This window comes from Tachypleus tridentatus, chromosome 11 (assembly GCF_004210375.1).
Source record: "Tachypleus tridentatus isolate NWPU-2018 chromosome 11, ASM421037v1, whole genome shotgun sequence".
NCBI classification, from domain to species: Eukaryota; Metazoa; Arthropoda; class Merostomata; order Xiphosura; family Limulidae; genus Tachypleus; species Tachypleus tridentatus.
Genome location: NC_134835.1, coordinates 75,835,682 through 75,858,718, shown reverse-complemented (window position 1 = coordinate 75,858,718; position 23,037 = coordinate 75,835,682). Strand labels below are relative to the sequence as shown.

Here is a 23,037-nt window from a genome sequence, read left to right as displayed (position 1 = left end):
GAACCAATACATGAAACATAGTGAGAAATTATTTTTTGTCTTAGTTTTGTTAGGTTCTATTTTAGTCAAATGTTTTGATAAATAATGTGGTTACTAACAGTTTAATTGAAGAGTAAAATTGTTGGTTTTAGATTAGAAAAGATGTTACACTCAACATTGGCAACCTTGTTGTTGGGCTGAATCTTCAAAACATTACATAATAAATATTTTCCTTTTAGGCATTGTTGTTGCAAACTTTATATTCCCAGTTACACTTTAACTGGGAAGATGTGCTACATATACATGATTGATAAATACACATATGTATGATGTCTTAATTTCTTACAACTTTTAAAGCTAGTTTTAGTATTGTTTTGATTAATTATCACAACTTAAGTAATAAAAGTATATAGTTAATACATAAAAAAGTGGCTTATGTTAATAATGTAGCCATAGTATTTTAGATATTCATTAATATGGCTGGCCTTATGCAAGTATGATCAGAGTAAAAAAAGTTAACCTATAGCTGATCACTGATTATCATTTTGATAAGAAACTTTATAAAAATAATTTTCAGTTGAGAATTTCTCAAGTAGAATAAACTGAAGACCTAAGAATTGCAGAACTAAAATAAACTAATTTAAATAATAAAGTAAAACTTGCAACATTTGTGAAGAAGATTGGGCTTGTAAGTCATGACAAATTTACAAGTTTTGTGGAGACATGCATCCTCAGGTGAGGGTCACAGATTAATCTTAGTAATTCAGCATTTTTAGAAAAATTGTTATTTGCATTGTAATTTAATTAATAAATTGTAACTTCCATTCTACAGATTTTGCATTCAGATTTATATAATGCTCATAAGCTCTTGGAGTGATGAGGATTATGTGTGAATCTAATTAAGTCTTGTCTACTTGTGCTTTAGACTGGCAACTGTACAATACAAGTAATGAGTTTAAAAACTAGCCATTTATAAGAAATGATAGTTTGTGATAACTTGTAGAACCTAATGATAATCTGCTGAAAACGTATTATTTTGCATTTTAAGATTACTGCCACGTTGTTTCAATGAAGTTATTAATATTTTATTAGTTGCTTTAATTTCAAGTTTAGAAACTGATAATTTATGGTTTTAGAAATTGATTTATGTTGGCTTATTTCTAGAGTGATTTCTCTATTTGAAATACCTCATTTCAGTTAATAATTGTAACACTGAACTAATGAAATGTTTGGTTTCTTAAACTTACTGACAGTTTTTTGTTGTTGTTATTTATTAATAGATAAATGCTTATGTTAAATATTTTAGGTTTTTGATGTAACTAGAAAGATTACCTATAAAAATTTGCCAAATTGGTACAAGGAACTTAGAGAGTACAGACCAGAGATACCTTGTCTTTGTGCTGCAAATAAAATAGATGGTAAGATTTGTTTTATTAATTTTCATCAGATATTTATACTTATTTAGAATTTATGGTTAAATAAATAATCAGTATTAAAAAACAAACAAACCAATATTCGAAAAGTACTGGAAGAAGAAAGAAGGCATATGAAAAGGTAATTACAGCATGGTATTCTATCTAATGTCACATGACAGCTTCTTTTATTCAGTGCTACCTTTTATATACATGCACATTTTTGTTCACCATTAACCACGAATCTCCTAATAACCACACATTCAGTGTGGTTCTATTGCATCCTTGTATGTAAATAAGCATGCAGCAACCCTTTGCTAATAGGAGTCTGACACACTTTCCTGATTTTCTTTATTATTCAGCCTAACCTTCACATTTTGTTTAGGCACAATTGTATTCAGATGTCACAATAGTTTCATCCAGCACTTCCCACTCTTTATTTTTATGTGTGACATTTGTTCAGTCTTTTGCAAGGACATCTGAGCTATTCACAGGTATGGTATTTTTTTGTCCAATTCAGTTCATTCTTTTGTTCATGGTTTTTAAGGAAGAATAGTGGACTTTCCATTACTGGTCACTGCTCCATGGATTCCTTTCTTCCTGACCAACCATACCTCACATTGCAAAATTTTACGTGACTGTTTGATCATAATTCCTCAGTATTTGCCATAGTAGGATATCGAGCAGCCTTTTACAAGATATTTCATTTTACATGGTACTGCACAATGTTTTCCCTTCTCTCTTTTTCCATTTTGTTATGTTCCTTCTGCATCTGTCATCCTTCTCGCACTACAATATTACGAGATGGTAGGATTGTTATTACACCCTTACCTATCCTCCTGTGTGTACCCTTGGCAACTTGTTTCTTCTACCACCTATCCCTTAAACCCTTTTTTCTACTCCTTTTGGTCTGTGATTATGAGAGGTTGGACATCTTTGACATTGACATTTCATGTGTTCTTTACTACCTCACTTATATTTTCCTTTATCTAGATCACAGTTTTCTAAGACATCTGTGATTTGTGATGAGGGAACTTTTTTTTTAAACTATTTTTCTCCCTTCACTTTCCCATCTTTACTTTTGTCCCAATCTGGACAGACTTCTGTGTCCTCTTTGTGCTCTCCTTTACAATGTTGCCTGCATGGCTTCCTTCTATAATTCTTGTTCCAGCTTATTAATTCTCTGAAAACCATCCTATCAAATGAACCCTTTCATTTCCTACTCTCATGGGTTGGATTCATCAACATATTGCACTATTATATGTAAACCCTTCTTTCCTAATTTTCAACATTTCCATTTGTTGTCTCACCAGATATTACACCTTACCTTTTCCCTAGAAACTTATCTCCATTTTCCTTTGGTTGTCCTGTCTGGTATATGGACTACTTCTTACATGTTTATCTCCCCCTATCTTTATCAAGTTGCTGTTTCCTTCTCATCACCCCTTGGTATGGATTCCTGTATGTGGTGAGGGGACCTCCCAGGGAAGGTTCTGTTCTTTCAGTTTACCTCCTTGTGGATCTAAACATCCACCCATGTGCTTGCCGTGAGTGGCAACCCGTGAAGGGGAGGATAAGATCCTGGTGGCTGAGGGGTCCAACCCTAACACAACACTTTGGCCTTGAATTCCTGCAGACGGACAATTAACAAATAAGTACTAGTGTTTGAGTATAGTGCTAACGAAACCCTGGCATTGCTGCAGTGTCCTTGCTTGACATTGTAGTGCATCCCTTTGTAGGGCTCCATGGTGGCTGGGGTCAGTGAGCACTGAAATTTCCTTTTTTTATTATGGATCCTTCAAATAAAAACTTAAATAAACTAGTGAAAAACAGTCCATAGGTAAATGTCCATGCCTAGAAAATTCTGAGCAACAATCTTCGACATCTATAACACCTGTTGTATCTCATTTTATTATCCTACATTCTCTTTCAGATAAACCTTTAGGGTAAACATTTTCCTTTTTCATTCAGAAGGGACTAGAGGGACTTGCTAGCTCTCCAAAGTCAGTAAAGAAGCTTCGATCTGGGGACATATTGGTGGAACCATCCACATTTCAACACAGTGAACTCCTGTTGCATTTAAAGGCAATTAGGGATATACCTATTGAGGTTACACCTCATGCTACTTTGAATTCATCATGAGGAGTTGTTGTTGAGAGGGATTTGAAGAACATCCCTGAGTCGGAGATTCTTGCTGGTTTCTCCACTCAAGGAGTTTCTGCAGTGAGGCGTATCTTACTCGCAAAGATGGAATTACGATGGTGACCAATATTCTCATTCTGACATTTACATCACCACGTCCATCTGCCACCTACAAGGCAGGTTATCTTAATTGCAGGGTATGGCCATACATTCCAAACTCTCTCAGATGTATCCAGTGTCAGTGGTTTGGTCACTCAAGACATCATGTCATGGTACCTTGATATATGCTCTCTGCTGTGGCAAGGACACTGATGCCTATAAGTGTGAAACGGACCTTCATAGCATCAGTTGCAATGGTTCTCACCCGTCATACTTTTGCTTTTTCCCTAAATGGTTGGAAAAAAAAGAGGTACAGCATTTGAAAATGAATCATTACTTATCCTGAGGCTCAAAAGTTGTTGTCCACCACTTCTTCTCAGACGCATGCTGCTGCACTTTGTTCCACTACTACAGTGGGAGTGCAGACGGATCTCTCTGTGCCTTCAAAAGAATCATTCTCAAAACAAATGAAAAGTCTTTTGACCTCCATGGTTAAAAACGTTTATGAATCAACTTTAACACCCATCTTTGTCTCTTACATACATTCCAGCAAGTCCCAAGATCAACTTCCTTTGGTTCTGGGTACTAGCATTTCCTCACGTACATCTTCTTCTTCTACCCCAAGATGCAGAATGATCATTCGTTCATGTCCTCAGTCGCTGGAATCCTTTTCCAAGAGCAAAGAACTGCCCAATCAACCCAGCGCAGGATCCATGGAGGTCGATAGACCTCCTTCAAATAAAGACAGTAAAGAAAAAGACATGGTCGTAAACAGAAGGATTCTCCACCCAGTTTTTCTACACATAAATAAAAATGGCCATCTTGATCCAATGGAACTGTTGAGGCTTACATTTTAATCTGGATAACATCATAACACTGATTGCTTCCTACCATCCTTACAGGAAACATATCTGAAACCTGCCGATGCAGTCACCTTTTGGCAGTTTTCTTTGTACAGAAATTATAGGCTGTGTGATGGACGAGTGCATGGATGGGTGGCACTGTTGTTTGATCAGCATGTTCCCACCCTATCTTTGCCACTCAGCACACCCTTGGAGGCCATAGCCATCTGTCTTTCCTTGGGTTGTACCATCACTGTTTGTTCTCTCTACTTGTTGCCTGGAGAGACACATGATCAGTCAGACCTTGATGTTCTCATTGAACTGTTACCGTCTCCATTTTTAATCCTGGGGGACTTTAATAGACATTATCCCATCTGGGGAAGTACTGATATTGATAGGAGGGGTTGCTCTGTAGAGTGTATGCTCTCTGATCACAAACTTTCTCTTTTTAATATTGGTTCTTACATTTATTTTCATGCACCTAGTTAGTCCTTTACTCCTATTGATCTCTCAGTTTGCTCCCCTTCACTATTCTCCCATTTTTCATGGAGGGTTGACAATAATTCATTGTTCCTATAATCTTGAGATAGACTGGCCATGGTCGATGCCACCTGACTTGCGTGCCCTGGTGGAAGCTGGATCAGGCAAATTGGCTCTTTTTCACTGCTCTCACAGAACTTGATCCTGCCTCTGTAAGCCATGAACAGACAACTATGTGGCAGCAGTAACTGACTGTATTCCTAAAACCTCAACATGTTTCTCACAATATCCTCATCTGTGGTGGAATCCTACCTGCCATATGGCACAGAAGGAACTTGGAATCCCTCAGGACTGTGTTTTGAGTGTCACACTTTTCAGTATAAAGATTAATGCCATCACTGAACAACTCCCTCTCACTGTTCCAACGGGCTGTATGTTGACAACTTTCACATCTCATGTCAGTTGTCAAGCATGAGGTATATTGAAGGGCAGCTACAGACTGCCTTTAATCATTTACTGCAGTGGACCACAGCAAATGGCTTTAACTTTTCTCTCTCTCTAAAACTGTTTTCATGCATTTTTGCTGCCAATGGAGTATTCATCCTGATCCTGAACTTTGTATCAGTGGAGTTGTGCTGCCTGTGGTCCCCGAGACAAAGTTCTTGGGGCTTATCTTTGACCATAAGCCAACTTTTATACCACACATCAAGCAGCTATGGGTCAAATATACAAGAATACTGAACATCCTCCATGTCCTCTCTTCCACTACTTGGGGAGCAGATCAATGTTCTATGTTAAAGATATATTGTGCTCTTATTCGATCGAAACCCGAATATTGGAATCTGGTCTATGGCTCTGCCAGAACCTTGGCCTTAAAGATGCTGGACCCCATTCATCATCAAGGACTTTGGCTCTGCACTGAGGCTTTCTGCACTTCCCCAGTTCAGAGCTTATACATAGTCTCATGAACCTCCTTTGCACTTCTGCCATTTGCAACTGTCTTTAGTATATGCTTCGAAACTTCGTTCTTTACTAAAGCATCCCACTTGGGGTTATGTTTTCCTTCCTTGGTGGGCCATACTTTTTCAGAAGAGACGATCTGCCATTGCTCCTTTTGGCCTTTGTATCCAGGCACTTTTGGATAAATTGGGTCTGTCCTTGGATAACATTTCTGTATCCAATGGTCAGACCATCCCACCATGGCTTCTTACAGTCCCCAATTGTGACCTATCTTTAAGTCATCTGAGTAAAGTAGACACTTCTGATTGCAAATACTGTCTGCTATTTGCTGAACATCTTTCGAACCATCCTTCTATTCCTAATTATACAGATGGTTCAATTTGAAATTAGAAAATGGCCGTAACGTCAAATAACTCAAAACCAGGACTGGAAAGGCTAACTTCTGGTGACTAACGTTGCTGTTTGAACTACCTGTTAGTCATCCTGGTGAGTTATTATTAAAATTCTGCTACAAGTCTTCTAAAACTTTTATTACTTTTTGAAAATGGCCATAACGTCAAATAACTTTGAACCAGGACTGGAAAGGCCAACTTCAGGTGACTGACAGTGATTTTTGTACTTACCTGTTAGTCTTCCTGGGGAGTTATGATAATTACAATTATGCTACATAAAGCCCTTTACACCTTATATCACTTTAGGTTTTCTCTTAACATTGTAGACTAGATGTAAATATTGGTTTTATGTTATTTGTTGTTTTTTTTAACTTTGTTTTGTTTTACCTTAATTTCCTTTTATGAATTTTACTAAATTTACTTTAATTTTAACTTTTTGCAGGATGTTTGGCACAGATAGCCTAGCTGCTTTGTGCCATAAAACACCAAATCAACCATCCACCTTTCTCATCCAGTTATTGCATTCCACCTTTTACTGTTCTCCACACAACAATTCAACTCTGTATCTGTAAATTTATTTTATAAAATGTTTACTCTATGACCTTTAACCATAATATTATATGTACGTGTCATATGTGTGTAAACTGTCCAGGTTCCCCTGGTGTGTTGTTTCCAGTGAGTCAAGTCCTGAAGAATGGTGTTGCAAGTAGTTGGACTAGGCAAGTGGTTGACTGGAATGCCTCATCATCAAACAGCCAGAGAATGTTCTTGCTAGCTCATACATATCCAGGCTTGTAACACAGCCTTTTAAGATGGAATGTTCCATAAGAAGACTGTTAGTATATTCTCCTCATGATATATTGCTTTATAATTATGCCTGTACCAGGCCATGCTGATTTGTCGACTATCACAAGTACAACAGAAGGGATAGTTGTGCACATCTCTGTCCTTCCTGTCAATAAATCAGGAGTGATCTGTTTTTTGAAATAGGGTGACCACTGTATGTATTGTCCTTGAAGTCAGCATTTCTCCATCTTTCCAAATGCATTTTTTGGCTTCTTCAATTGGGTTATGGTACATCCTACCACTTACCAGTTCCTTGCTCTTTGAGTGGTGGACCATGGAGGTTTCTCCTGATTGCTCTCAATCAGAGCATTAGAGAATAGGGCAGTGGTGTTTTGCTGGTGTAGATCATTCCTTGGAATTAAAAATTGGAGTAAATCCACCTTAATGCAATTCACCCTTGCAGTTTGGATAGAGATTCTACCATCACTTAGTTGTAAGTTTCAGTGTAATGTATTTTGTATTAGAGCTGTACCAGCCAAAATAAGTCCTCATGCATGTGTTGGTTGGGAGCCCTTACCCTACTGTGGACATGGTGACCTAGTTAATTGGACTATCCCCTGGTGTACCACTTCCATCAAGCTGAAGCTTGGGAGATCAGTATTGTAAGGAGATTAACTGACTAATAGGTACTCTGGTTGACTGGGGTACCTTTAGCATATCACTTGCAGGCTGTGAAAGGTGATATAGATGTGGGACATTGTGAGCTTGAGCACCCATGTCTCACTCTCCTAATTTCTGTTTCTATATCTATTGCTACTCTTTATTTCTTATGTGAGACTGTGAATGGAGGTTAAGACTGATAGACTGTGTATCCCCACCACAATATAGTTCCTGTCTTGCAGTTTCCTCTAACATCTAGAATACATTTTATAATCCCACATTATAGCTTGTACCCTGGGATCTTTTCAGTTAGTGCAGGATCTTTAGTTTATTCTTGTTTTGGCTTGTTTATTAAGATATAACAAACTAAATATAGTTAGTTAGAGGTTTGGATTTGTTGCTTTTAGCACAGTCCTTCCTTGTGATTTTATTTACTTAGCTTTATCAGAATTAATTTTTACTGAAATACATGCACATACACATTACTTCTTATTGCATTATCTTTCAGCTGTGTATTACTAATATTACAGAAGTTGCAATGGTGCAGTATGTGCACTCGTGTTACCATATCCAAGAATGTGCATCTGGCTTTTATGAAGTAAAGTGTCTTGGCTGTGTTCTAGTATATCAGTGTTTTGTAAAATAGTCTCATTTTGGTTATAATGGATTATATATGAATTTACATTATTACTATTTGTTTTGAATATCGTGCAAAACTACACAAGGGCTATCTGTGCTAGACATCCCTAATTTAGCAGTGTAAGACTAGAGGGAAGGCAACTAGTCATTACCACCCACTGCCAACTCCTGGGCTACTCTTTTACCAATGGATAGTGGGATTGACCATCACATTATAACAGCCCCACGACTGAAAGGGCGAGCGTGTTTGGTGTGATGAGGATTTGAACCTGTGACCCTTCGATTATGAGTTGAGTGCCTTAACTATCTGGTGATGCCATGCCAATTATTACTATTTACAAATAAGCTCTTAAATTTCAGTAATTTTTCTTAAAACTTAGAACAAAATATAAAGAATTATAGAAAACAGTTATTTCTTCTAGTTATGCACTTTGTACTCATTTGCTGCTTGCCTTAAGTTGCTATGTCTTATCAAGTTTTGCATGTGGAGGATTTAAACAAAGTAATTTTTTTGGTTTTTGTATATGAATTTTGAAATGTCAAAAAGTCATAAATTGCTATATCAGTACCATATAATTCTACCATAATTTATCAAGCTTGCATCTAAACTGTTTTTGGGTCTACAGAAATATTTTTTTAAGCTCACTAATGTCTTACCTTACTGCTTGGAATCTAGCATCAGAAGAAAAATTTTCTGTGCAAATACTTTATAGAAGCTAAGAAAACCACTAGGAAAACATTCTGAGCTTTTGATTGGTTATACACGTCATTGGGGTAGTAGGTGTATGTAAGTATTTTCAAAAAATGGAAGATGTGGGTGGGGCCACCTTAGTTGATTCAATAAATGCATTAATGTGTCAAAAAATATGAGAAGTTTCTTATCTTAGATTCAAGGTTGCCAATATTGGTAATTTAATTATCTAATTTGTAAGAAATTATAGATTTTTTATTTGGACATGACAAACGTCTGATTTGAATCAATGTTACATTCAGTATGACATGGAAAAAATCAATATTTAGGATTTTTACTTTTAAATTAAGAAATTAGCTATAGTACTAAATTATGAATTATATGATTTGATACCAAACTTATTGACATAGATTGATAAAATAGTAGTTCATTAAAATTTGAATGCGAGTGTTCTAATGCAATGGCATGGCCTTTGATCTATAATCATAGGTAAAATTAATGAAAATTAGTAAATAATGGAATAGATAAAATCAAGTAATAGTCACTGACTGAATATTGAATTATTCCTATTTTTAACTTACTCAGTCAACTTACGTTTACTGTAATGTATATTTATTTCTAAATGCTGCACCTCCACAATATACCTTGAGAAAAAAGTGAATATTAATAAAATGTTTTGTTGGGATGTAACCTAAACAATACAAAATTTGTGCAACTGTTACGTAGGTACTAATATTTATTTTGTTTTTGTTTTAGTGGATATTAAAGTAACTAAGAAGAGCTTTAATTTTTCAAAGAAGTTTGGCATGCCTTTCTATTATGTTTCTGCATCAGATGGAACAAATGTTGTTAAGGTGAGATTTTGTGTTTGTGTAGGTAAGTTAATTATTATAAACTATAGATGTTATTCTTAGGTTTGTTATAGAAATCTGAAAATGCAATAACATCTTCCACACCGACAAAAATAAGTGTAAAAAATAAGTACTTACTAAACTTACCCAGTATCATGTAGTATCAAATCAAACAAGACACCAAAAGTTGCAATGACACTGCATGTGCACTTACATTATTACATTTGAGGATACAAAACTAGTTTTTACAAAGTGACCTCTCTTGGCTGTGTTCCAGTAGTGCAGGATTTTATAAAATACAGTAATGTTTCAGTTATAATACATTGTATTTGTATAAATACATTAATATCATTTACATAAGTTTTTCAATTTCAGTTATTTTTTCTTTAAAACATAGAACATTAAATAAAGAAGTATAGAAAATATTTATCTCTTCTAGTTACAACCTTTGTACTTGTTTGTTGCTTGCTCTAATGACTTGTCAAATTTCACACATGGAGAATGTAAGACAAAATAATTTTTTTTAGGTTTTATATGTGCATTTTCAAATAACAAAAAGTCATAAATTACTATGAGTATCATAAAATTCCACTATAAATGTAACTCAGCTGTATTTGGGTAACAAAACTGATTTTATTTGAACTAACTAATGTCTTATCTTAAGGACTGGAATCTGACATCAAACAAATCTTCTAAAACAAACAATGAGATTAGTGTACAAGTTATTTATTCTGAATGTTGAGAATCAAAATTAATTGGTTATAATTTGAGCAAAAAGCATTTCTTTTTTATAGATGTTTCAAGAAGCTATTCGTTGTGCTGTACAATACAAGAAAAACCCAACAGATTTTATTGATGAAGTTATGCAGGAATTAGAGGTAATTTTCATTAGACATTTTTAAGGTATTTGCAAATTATGTTCATTAATTAACAGCAAGTTTTCAAACAACTACATTTGGCTTTGCTGCAAAATTGCAGAAAATCTAAATATATGTTGCATGTACAAGTTGTATGACATGAAATATACAACTATTTTATCACACCTGCACACATTTAAGTATTCTTTTAGCAGGTTGAGTATGAACACACAGTTTTGTAAGTCTAGCTCTTGTGGTTGTTAATTTTTTGTTTTGCTCATCTTCATAAAATGTAAGAAAATCATTTTATCCTTGCATACCTAAAGTAGCCCAGATATAGTATAATTTCATTTAAATTCTTACTTTTCAATATTAAATCTAGCAGATTCCAAAGTCTGTTGAATGTCAACTAAATGTAATCCAGTAATTTCTATAAAAACATCTCAGAATGTTAGGTGCAGTTGCCATATTTGTAAAACCGTTCTAAGCCTTTTTATCTATGATTTTTTATTCAACATATGTTTTGGTGTCTTGATGTGATTATTATAATTGATTGAATTTTTAAAGATATTTGTGATATTCATTTCATTGAAATCCAAGCTCAGGCAATGTGCAAATATTGTAAACTTGAAATTGTAAATTCTTTACCTCTGCTCTTTTGTGGTGTCCCATGACACTGGACAGCAAATTGCAACTGGATAAAACTCAAGTAATTTAGGGTAATTTGATGGTGCTGACTTGATAAAATCTCAGAGTAAGTCAATTATCTTTACATTTTGAGTTATAATAATATCTCAGCATTTTATCATAAACATGAATTATATTATATTTTTTAGAAAATCATTTGAAATGCTGGTAAAGTTAAAAAATCATTCAAAAAGTTTCTGCTACATTTGTAGAAAATATATTACAATTTCACAAACAAAAAACGTTTATTACACAAGATAAGGTAGCTTATTACCACTATTTTGGATGTAAAATTGTGGATCAAGAAAAACATGACACCATGTGTGTTGCACAGTTTGCACATGTAGCTTGACATAGTCACTGAATAATAAGAGGCAGTTACACTATTTACAGTTCCATGATATGACATTAGCCAAAAGAACATTGACTGTAACTGTTATTTTTGCTTGTCTAACATTTCTGATATTCAGCAATATAAACATCTGTATACTGCATCTACAATAAAACTAGTACCTTATGGTGATGGTCTCTCAGTGCCACATTCACCAGTGAATTAGGAAACAAAAAGAGTCATTCTGTAAAGAAGACACTGGGTGCTTTTCACCTAGTAATTCTCTTTCTGTGGTATCACAACATAAACTGCCTATATTATCAAGTAGCTTACAAGATATACATCACAAGGTTTTGGTGACTTACATTCAAACTGTTATTAAACTACTTTTTGTTTATGTTATATCAGTTAGTATAGCATGAAAGTGTAGTTAATAATCCATATTTCAATAGAATGTAAGTTTTAAGTTCTTAACTTTGTAAGGCAATATTTCAAATCTTGAATTTCCCCTAGTGTGACATATGTGACACGTTTTATATAGGTGTCTCCTTAGTTTTATCTACCACCCCTCCAATAAGTACGAAATTTAATGTAATTTACTTGATATATAATCGTTAGTACTCAGATGAACCATAATCTTTATAGCCCTCAATTTTGTTTGGTTACAGAGCTATCAAATAGAAAAGGCCCTTCCTGTCATGTTCTCTTTTAGAATTTGTTAATAGTTCTCTCTCTCATGTTTAATTCAGTATTATATATAATCAATAGAAAGCCAAAGTTTTCATCTATCGGATTACATATGTTGTTTTATGAATGGAGAATTTTCAATTTCTTTTTTAGTATAAGTTTTGTTCTCATGGGAAGACAATGACTAACTTGGATAACTTTTTAATGGCTTTTGTTGCATAGTTAGAAAGACATAAAGATTTTGATAGGTGAGAAAAATTGTCTGATTTTTGCATATTATTATGTTCTTTTGTGCATTATTTAGTTAAATAAAAATTTAGTGCATTACTACCATTATTATCAAAGAAAAGAAATTGGGTTAAATGTCATTGACCCAGGAAAGTACTTTATTCCTTGTATTTCATCATTATTCTTTATTTATTATTATACAGGTAATTAAAAAGTAAAAATAGATATCTATAGGTTAGTTAAGGTTAGGTTAGGTAAAATAAACAATAATATAGTTAAAATGTTTCATGAGGTACACATGCAAGCAGCTTGTAAGGTACAGTGCTGTTTGAAACTGTTAGGACAAGAGAATATTCTATTCTTTCCATTTTATGGGGTTAATTCTTCCATGCCATTGCAGAATGTAAATTTCAACACTGGCAATGCTTCATTGATACCTGTTCACAATTGAATTAGCCCATATACTTGTACCAAAGGTATGTCTTATGAGTTCTACTTGAATGAACATAGTGATCAAATTTAGGGTCTGAAATAATTGTCATGGTGCCCCATGCAGTGTCTTAACTTTATAGAAAAAAAACTAGCAACCAGCTAGCATATGGTAGTGGTGTACGAGGTCTGTTCAAAAAATATGTGGACTGATGTCATAAAACAAAATGTACTTTATTTAGAAGTTACAGGTCTGGGACCCCTTCAAAGTACTCTCCTTCCCAATGCACACACTTATCCCAACGGTGTTTCCACTTGTTGAAACAGTCCTGGTACGCTTCTTTTGTAATGTCCTCCAGCTCCTTCGTTGCATTTGCCTTAATCTCTGGAATCGTCTCAAATCTTCTTCCTTTCAAGGGTCTTTTGAGTTGGGGAACAAGAAAAAAATCACAAGGAGCAAGGTCAGGTGAGTAGGGGGGTGGGGAAGAACATTGATCGAGTGTTTGGCCAAAAACTCACGAGTTCTGAGGGCTGAATGGGCTGGAGCGTTGTCGTGATGGAAAAACCAATCGCCACTCCTCCACATTTCTGGCCTTTTGCGACGGATGGCGTCCCTCAGACGTTTCAGAACTTCAATGTGGTAAGTCTGGTTCACTGTGGAGCCTTCGAGGAGGTACTCATGGTGAACAACACCCTTAGCATCGAAGAAAATGGTCAGCATCACCTTGACCTTGGATCAAACTTGGTGAGATTTTTTGTGTCTGGGGTATGTTTCACCCATCCACTGGGACGATTGGACTTTCATTTCAATGTCATAACCATAAACCCATGATTCATCACCTGTTATGCTGCTTGACAAGAAGTTTTCATCTTCTTCTGAATGATCAAGCAGTTCCTGACAAACCTGGATGCGATGGGCTTTTTGTTCGTCCGTCATCATGCGTGGCACAAATTTCGCAGCAACGAGGTGCATCTTCAATTTTTCGGTAAAAATCTCATAACAAGATCCAACTGATATCCCACACTCTTCAGCAAGCTCCCTGACAGTTAGACGTCGATTTGCCCGCACCAGGGTGTTGATTTTGTCGACGTGTGGGTCGTCAGTTGACGTGGAAGGACGTCTAGGACGCTTCATCATCTTCAATGGACTGTCGACCATCCTTAAAACGTTCATGCCACTTGAAACATGCCGAACGCTTCATAGCAACATCACCGTAAGTCGTGTTAAGCAAAGCAAAAGTTTCAGTCGCAGATTTTCCAAGTTTAACACAAAATTTTACAGCAAGTCGTTGCTTCTTCTGGTCATTTATTCTGAATTCAGCCAAAACGAAAAAATTGCACTTCACTTAAAACCGTGTAGCTAATACACAAATGAAGATATCTGCAATTGGGAAATGGTGTCGTAATCAGCTGATCTGTGCGAACCTAGCGACACCAAGGGGATTCCCCTGGAACCAACTGGAGCCGAGCAATTCAAACTGTCCGCGTATTTTTTGAACAGACCTCGTATGCTAGAAGAAATCAATTTAATATCACTCCACCAGAAAACCTTGGCAAAAACAATATTTAATACTATATATTAAGTTTTGTTGTCATATCATGGTCCAAAAAAATGTAGAGAATTGTCAGTAGAGTAGAGAGTTTGCATGATGCTAATTGATGTCTGACAAATTGCTCCAGACTTGAAATGCTCCTGACTTGAAATGCTCCTTAAACACTTAAGTACACCCTAGATCATGAGACCAAGAAAGGTAAATTTGAAAACAGGAAAAAAGCAGAGCACCTAAACTCTGATATTGGTGTCAAGTATCTTTGTTTATGCACCATTCTGGACAGAAGAAAGACTGCCACTAATCTCAAACGTGATATAAAAATGATCGTGTACCAATGTAATTGATTTATACAAAGTTCTTTTTTATTTTCTTTTGAGATAGTGAATCTGAAGCTGACAGGTGTATTACCATTACCTTAGTCATTGGATTGCTTAGTTAAATCAGACACTGCAGATTTGATGCTTTTATCCATCTGTTTAGTTTTTACATGGATGATTTGAATGTTGATTGCCTCATTCCCAAAAATACACTGCTTTCTCTTTAGGAGTTTGGGCATTTTAACCAATGTCCACTTGATGTACTTGCATATGGTGGTGTGCAGCCTAGTTCAGTTTAGTTTGAATGTTTCTCTCTCCTCTATCAAATCAAATTGACTTTACCAAATAATTCATACTCTTGTGATCATCATTTTCTGTGTTTAATAAAAAAACAGGTTATGAATTGTGATCACTCGAGAATACCAACTAATCTGAGTGATTAGAACCAAGGTGAAATGGATAAAATAAGTTAAATTGCAGAGCACTGCTGACTATTGTGGAACAACTCTGGTGATGGATGCTGAAGTTTGTTTTTTCTTTTTCAATTACATTCTTTAATTGTTTCAGTAAACAGGAAATGTCTCAGAGGGTACTTTATGACTAGGTTTTATCAATTATTTTGTACTATAGTTTTTGTGAACTGTGTTTGTGCACCAGAAAGACAGCTTACCTGTATGTTGTAACTCAGTGTAATTTTTGTTTACATAATTTACTAACAGTTAAATTACTAGTCTTATGTTTGTGATCCTCACCCCTTAAATATATTTGTCATGAATTGTGTGTTCATTGCAAGTAAAATTAATTACTAAAATGGCATTTGGAGACAGGATTCAGATTTTCAGAAATTATTTCAAGGCATTACTACTATGAATCTATAAATTATGCACAGCCTTGTGAACAGAGGGAGTCCTATGAGTTCCACTCATTACTAAGTGATTGTTTGAGGATTTAAGCATACAAAAAATGCAAATTACTGTATTTTCTGGCAAATATGTATGTTTCGTGTAATGAATAAATACATTTTGGTATTTTGATCTCTATGAAAGATATTTTTTTTTATTTCTAAGCATGAATACTTTCCTCCAAAAAGAGGAGCAGTCACAATTGAGGATTGAACTAAAATATGATGGTTTACTGTGTATTAATTTCCTGTTGTTCTACATTCTAATATTTTGTAAGGAAAGATTAAGCTTAGTGTAGTGCCAGGTATTGTTGAATTATTGTGTAGAAATAACATGCACTTTTACCATCACATTGCTGTGATGTACTATAATAATTTCATGAAAGAAAAGAGCAATTTTGAAATGGCATAATATGTGATTTTTGTAGAATTTTGAGAGCAGTGAATTTGATCAAGAAGATGAAGCAAGTCAACCGGGTAATCAGTAAATGGTTTATAAAAGTCTAGCAGTGTGATATCACTTTCTAGTGCCTTTTGGGGCTACAGTGTCACGTTTTCTGTCAGGAATTCTGTATCCATGTGTTCAATTTCTTGCTGACGAATAGTTTTTGTGTCTTGACTTTTGAATACATGTATTTGTGCCTGCATTTTGAGAATTGCAAGTATGGGACCACTACTGATGTATCACTAGTCAACATAAAATATGTATACATAAGCACATTTCCAGTTACAGATGAGCAGAAGTTAATTTATTGTGATTATTTTCTACTTATTAAAAATCTTTTAGGTATAATATAATTGTATTATTCTGTATTTTTTTTAGGATTAGAAGTGAAAAATGTCTTGTTTTGGTAGTTAAGATTAATTTTTAAACCAAATAAAAAATATGTAAAAGATTTTATATTCAAAATTTTATCTGAGTTTAAGCATTAAAAGGGAAACATTAAAATGCAACTAGACAGTAATATCTGAAGGGAACGAAGATAGTAAAGATATTTAGTGAAAAGAAAGATATTAATTATATGTTCAAATAAAATTAATAAATGTTACTACATGGTTGAAAGAAACAATAAATTCCCTTATTTTTGTGAGGTTTTCATGTCTGTAGACAGTTGTTTATAACCATGTGTGATTTTTAGATAAGATACTGACAAAGAGACCAATTGTGATCTGTGTTTGTGAAGACAGTTTCAATTTATCAGTGTTTGTAAGCCTGTCATTCTCTCCATACACGCACACACACACACATGCAGAATACATATAAAAAAATCATGCCCTAAATTTCAGTGTGAGTTATGTTTCTATTTTTGTCCAAACAGTAACACACAAACTGTTTGTGACTCACACTACAAATATCAAAAGTCACTCTTTATGAGTATATTTGTAATAGATGCACTGGCTCTTTACAGACATCAGGAAGCCCTCCATCATAGAAATACTATCAAAGGTAGTGTTATATCTCTCTCTCCTTTTTTTCTTTTTAATGTTGACTAGATAATAAATTCAATGTTGACATTCCAGAAGCTCCTTGTAATACACAATTGATGTATATTTATTTTTTCTAGACAGGCAATGACTACCAAACAAGATTAATTTATGATTTATTCTTAGATTTGTGTTTTAAGGTGGTTTTAAAACAAGATATAATTATTGAAGAAGTGTATAGTAGAAAGCGGTACCTGATTTAAATAAAATGCTTGTTTAGGTGTTTCTCCTTGATAAATAATGCATATATTTGTGTTGTATATTCATTAAAATATGAAAATGTTTAAACTTGTTTGTTTCTAATATTTACATTATTTATTGTTATTAAGCTCTTCGAAAAGTGCTGAAATATATCTAAGCATTTATTTATTACTTAGCTGCAAGAAGTATGTTCTTAAGTCTGTATGCACATTTATAATCATCAAGTTATAACATGGTTAGTTTTTAATAGTGACCATTGGTAATTTTTTATTAAACAGTATTGTAATATAGTGAATATGGTTTTTCTTTCAGTACAAGAACTCATTCTCATTATTATTTGTAGATGTTTTAAAACTTTGTTTAAATTACTTCTGCATACATTATTCATGATTCTCTATTTGAATTTATGTGAATTTTATCCATCTCTACAAAATGTGTATGTGTAGCACAAAAATTAATGTATAAAAATATAAGTTATTGATGTTCTTTTTTAATGTCTTTCATATGTAAAGTGTATCTATCATCTCTGCAGAATGTGTGTGTGTGTAGCACAAAAAATGATAAAAGTATGAATTCTTTAATTTTGTTTGAAATATAAGTTTTATCTATAATCTCTTCAGAATTCCTGCATGTAGCACAAAAATTGATTGATAAAGTTCTGTAAAATATGTTCAACATAAAGTATTTATCTCAGTTTGTTTTAAATGTTCTTTTTTAGGATAACGAGTAGAACAAGAAATATTGGAGAAAATGAAAGGTTCTAATTTTTTTCCTGAAAATTTTAAAAACTATAATTGTGTTAATAATTATTTATGTAGTTTTTATTAACTGTTTTGAGTGGGTTCGAATCCTTGTCACACTAAACATGCTTGCCCTTTCAGTCATGGGGGTGCTATAATGTGATGGTCAATCCCACTATTTTTTGACAAAAGAGTAGCCCAAGAGTTGGCAGTGAGCGGTGATGACTAGTTCCCTTCCCTCTAGTCTTATACTGCTAAATTGGGAATGGCTAGTGTAGATAGCCCTCATGTAGCTTTGCATGAAATTCAAAACAAACCAAACTGTTTCGAGACCTAACACCGAAACATGCAAATCAGTCTTGGCTGGGCAGTTATGATGTTCAACTCGTAATCTGAGGATCGCGGGCTTGAATCCCCATCACACACCAAACATATTAACTCTATCAGCCATGGGGGCATCATAACGTTTGGTAAATTCCACTATTTATTGTTAAAAGAGCAGCTGAAGAGTTGGCTGTGGGTGATAATGATAAATTGCTCTCCCTCTAGATTTACACTATTAAATTAGGAAGGACCAGCACAGATAGCATTAGCATAGCTTTGCGTGAAATTAAAAACAAAAAAATGTACACTAAGTGAGATTAGTTTTTAGAACAGGTATGACATATGATCACTGATCCAAGTATACATGTTTTTACAGTAAAAAAAGTTTAAGTATTTTAAACCAACATTCAAAAGTACATTGTGGATCTTGAAACTTCTATACCTGGTAATGATCATACCTGTTATAAAAACCAAATTCATTGTTAAAGGTGTAAAGTTTAATAAAAATACTTAATAAGTTACTAAAAATGAAAATATTAATGAATTTCATGTTTTATAAGTCAGCAACAATTATCCATTTACTCTATTATTTAACGCACGTTCTGAATGTAGAGAAAATACACACCACTTCTCACAAAAATAGGTAAATACAAAGATATTAATGCTATTCAAATAATGTTATTTACTGATGAAAACAAACACAACAAAACAGAACAAATAACCAAAGATGCAGACTCAAATGTGTTTCTAATCAAACATTAAAATCTGTACTAGTATAGCCATACAGTGTATTTCTAAATGAAATCAGTTAAGTCTTTAAGATAAATATCTGAACACAGTATGAACATTCTAATTAATGAAAATAAAACATACTTTACATTGGTATTGTAGTTTTTAATAGAGTTTGTTTTAGAATTATATAAATGATTTAATCCAAGTTGAAATTAATATTTTTTTGTAGTAAATACAGTTTGCAATGTATAGTTAAAGGAATGAATTTTATGTTGATTAATTTGATTGCATTATATTTGACACAGCAGTATATCTGTAGACTTACAATGCTAAAAAGTGGGTTTTGATACTTGTGGTAGACCGAACGCAGGTAGCCCATTGTGTAGGTTTGTGCTTCAAACAAACAAGTGCTGAATCATTAGTTGAATACTTTCCAATTTTAACAGTGTTTTGGTTGTCAATTCCAATAATGTGTCCCAAGAGTTGGCCACCTTGGAAAATTTAAATTAGGCCTAACCTAGACACAAAGTTAGCAATTTAATCTTCATGCAAGTTGGACAGAATTAACAAAGGTTTTTGTTTAGAAGACACACTAGTACAATGAATTTCTACCATTTAGATAACTTGTGTCAAAATGGCTGGCAGCAAACTTTTGTGATATTCTCAAATGCATTGATTTCCTTCAAGGATAATTATGTAGGTTTCACAGAATAAGATAAAGTTTGACAGAAAACGTATCAAAGAATAAATCTGACTAGTTGTAAAAGAAGATGAGTGCACCCAGTGTATAACAATGTAAAATATCTATTTATACAACCAGTACAAAACTAGATGAGTGTGTGTGATACATTTACTGGTTAGAGCTCTTAGAAATACTAGTTTTGAGCATAAATGTACAAATACCTAAGATATTAATAAGCATATCGTTACCAAATTGACGTTTATTATTAAGAATTATGTAAAACACTTTGGAAATTTTTTAAATATAGAATAATATGATGGAATGAGTAGTAACTTCTAACTCAGACGTGTGTTTTAGAACAAAGACACATTGGACTATTTGCAGTATCCACCGAAGGGAATTGAACCCCTGATTTTAACATTATAAACCATAGAGTTACCACTGTCACGCCCTGTTGCAAAGAACGTATAAATTCTGATGATAAATAAAAAGGTTGCCTCATTCTAAAACTTAATATCAGTGGGTAAACAAAGTTTTCTAAAAGTGGACATTGGTATTTTTAATGAGATTTTCATTGAAATAAGCTATCACAATAGTTTAGAAGTGAATCAGTTTTACCTAGCCTTTAATCAATTTTTAATTAACATTTCAGTTTTTTTTAATTTCGCGCAAAGCTACACGAGGGCTATCTGCGCTAGCCGTCCCTAATTTCGCAGTGTAAGACTAGAGGGAAGAGGGTAGTCATCACCACCCACTGCCAACTCTTGGGCTATTCTTTTACCAACGAATAGTGGGATTGACCTTAACATTATAACGCACCTACGGCTGAAAGGGTAAACATGTTTGGTGCGACGGGGATTCGAACGCCTTAACCCACCTGACTATACCGGGCCCTAACATTTCAGTGAAAGACTGTAACGATACCAGTTGGCAAAGAAGCTTTTAATTTTGGATTTATCTGTGAAAGATGTGTTGCTGAAATTATTGTTAATGAAATAATTCCACAGATACCTATCATTTAGTTAGTAAAACATCAAAAAATTTGATCTCGGACAAAACTTTATTCGAAATTATTATAATGATTATTTGTTTGCACGCTGTTCCTTTTTTAAAATTTAGATTTGTATTTCTGTTAAAAAATGTGTAATTGGGACAACTGCAATGGCGTTAATTAACTACTTGAGTTTTTGGATAGAGTTAAAAGATAACTGTCGTTTCTGGATTATAATAAATGAAATTATTTCGCATGACTTAAAAATCTGGAATTTTAATAGGTTAACTAGAACTATTCAAACTTTACGATTTTGCAACTTTTTATTTCAAGAGTTCTTGGAATATTCTTTCTCATGTTTCAGGAATTATAGTTGATAAATTCGTTACTTAAACTATCCGTTCGGACGGTCAGTATTAAATTAAAATTTTTTTTTTTTAATGACTAACCGGAGACTGGCTGTCAGTTAGCAATTTGGATTTTCAATACGAAACACTAGACATTCAACAAGACTATTGCTTGTCAGTCATTCCGACTGTAAGTAGCAAACTGAATGCTAGTTAGCTTTTCGATTTCTGAGGAAACGTACAGGCTGATTTTCCTTCAATGGACAAATACTCAGTTATAGATAGAACGTTATAAGATGAATATTAATTTGCTGGAAAGAAGAAGACTTTAAATTATAAGTGTAAAAGAGCGAATAAGAACAATAAACAATTCTGGAGATGTTCGTTCATAACTGATAACGATAAAAATAATGGAAATTGAATGAGGAGTTAAAAAACGGAGCCATCTTTACTTAATCAGTCAAACGAATTAAAACTTTAAAAATTATTTTCATAATGCATTTTCACCCAATGACTTTTTGTTTAGTTTATTTTACAAGTGTACTAAATAGATATTGAAATATTTGTATTAAAATCAAAATATCACAAGTTTTAATAAAGGGACGCTAATAATAAAGAACACACCTTTAAGTTTTTCTCAATAATCGCTGCAGTCACCCACTAAACAGGGCCTTTAGTTTATGTGCTTGATTAGATAAAGACTTGATGGGTGGTACAGGGGTAATAGGAATAGGTAAAATATTGATCCAAGCATCACCAAAACCTGCACTCTACAGGGTGGCTCGTAAGTCCCTACCCATTCGTATATCTTGTGTATCCAGTGTATCTTTGTGCTGTCCTTCATTCTCGCTGCATAATATACGACGCCATGTTCTGTGAGACATTTTCCTCAACATGGGTTTACATCTGCCATATTTCTCTGAAAAAAGAAACAAATTTATAATACATGCGTAATTGAATATAACATAACATATGGATGGGTAGGAATTTACGGGCCATCCTATACATAAAAATAATTATTCGCCAATAAAGTTTAGATAATATTAGTAAATCGCATTTCTTTTTCAAAAGAATTAAATTTATTGTTAAAGAGGGCGCCTATTTATCTTTATTTTGAAAATCACGCAGGGATCGCTTTTTGGGGCAGGCAGACTTACAGAGGGTATTTGGTAATATCACTATTATCTATTGACTTTCATTAATTTATTTTATTTACCCAAACTGTTATCCATCAAGCTAGTCATCGTCTTGTTAGAGCTAACTAAACAACCACAGAATCGACAGGAGAAGATCACATTTGTAATTCTACGAACTTTCGAGTGAAAGTAAACTGGTTGTTTTCGAATTCGTACAAAGCTACACTAAGACCATCTGCGCTAGCCGTCCTTAATTTAGCAGTGTAAGACTAGAGGGAAGGCAGCTAATCATCACCAGCTTTTACCGACGAATATTAGGATTGAGTGTAACATTATAACATCCCCACGCCTGTTAGGGCTAGCATGTTTATTGTGACGACGGTTCGAACCCGCGGCCCTTGACGAGCGCCCTAATAATCTGGCCATGCCAGGCGAATGTGAAAGTAAATAATCTTAGAATATTAAATTATATAATA

At 34.0% G+C, this 23,037-nt stretch overlaps 1 protein-coding gene across 1 annotated transcript in view; it reads left to right on the top strand.

Annotated features, from left to right (window-relative positions):
- LOC143232497 (rab-like protein 2A) overlaps positions 1-18,302 on the top strand; it is a 35,106-nt gene extending 16,804 nt beyond the window's left edge. Inside the window, exons 5-8 of the mRNA XM_076468046.1 lie at positions 1,286-1,397; positions 9,839-9,936; positions 10,728-10,811; positions 16,352-18,302. Of these exons, the coding sequence (XP_076324161.1) occupies positions 1,286-1,397; positions 9,839-9,936; positions 10,728-10,811; positions 16,352-16,411 (354 nt within the window). The 3' untranslated portion in view covers positions 16,412-18,302. The remainder of the gene's footprint in view (positions 1-1,285; positions 1,398-9,838; positions 9,937-10,727; positions 10,812-16,351) is intronic.
- Positions 18,303-23,037: the final 4,735 nt, after the last annotated feature.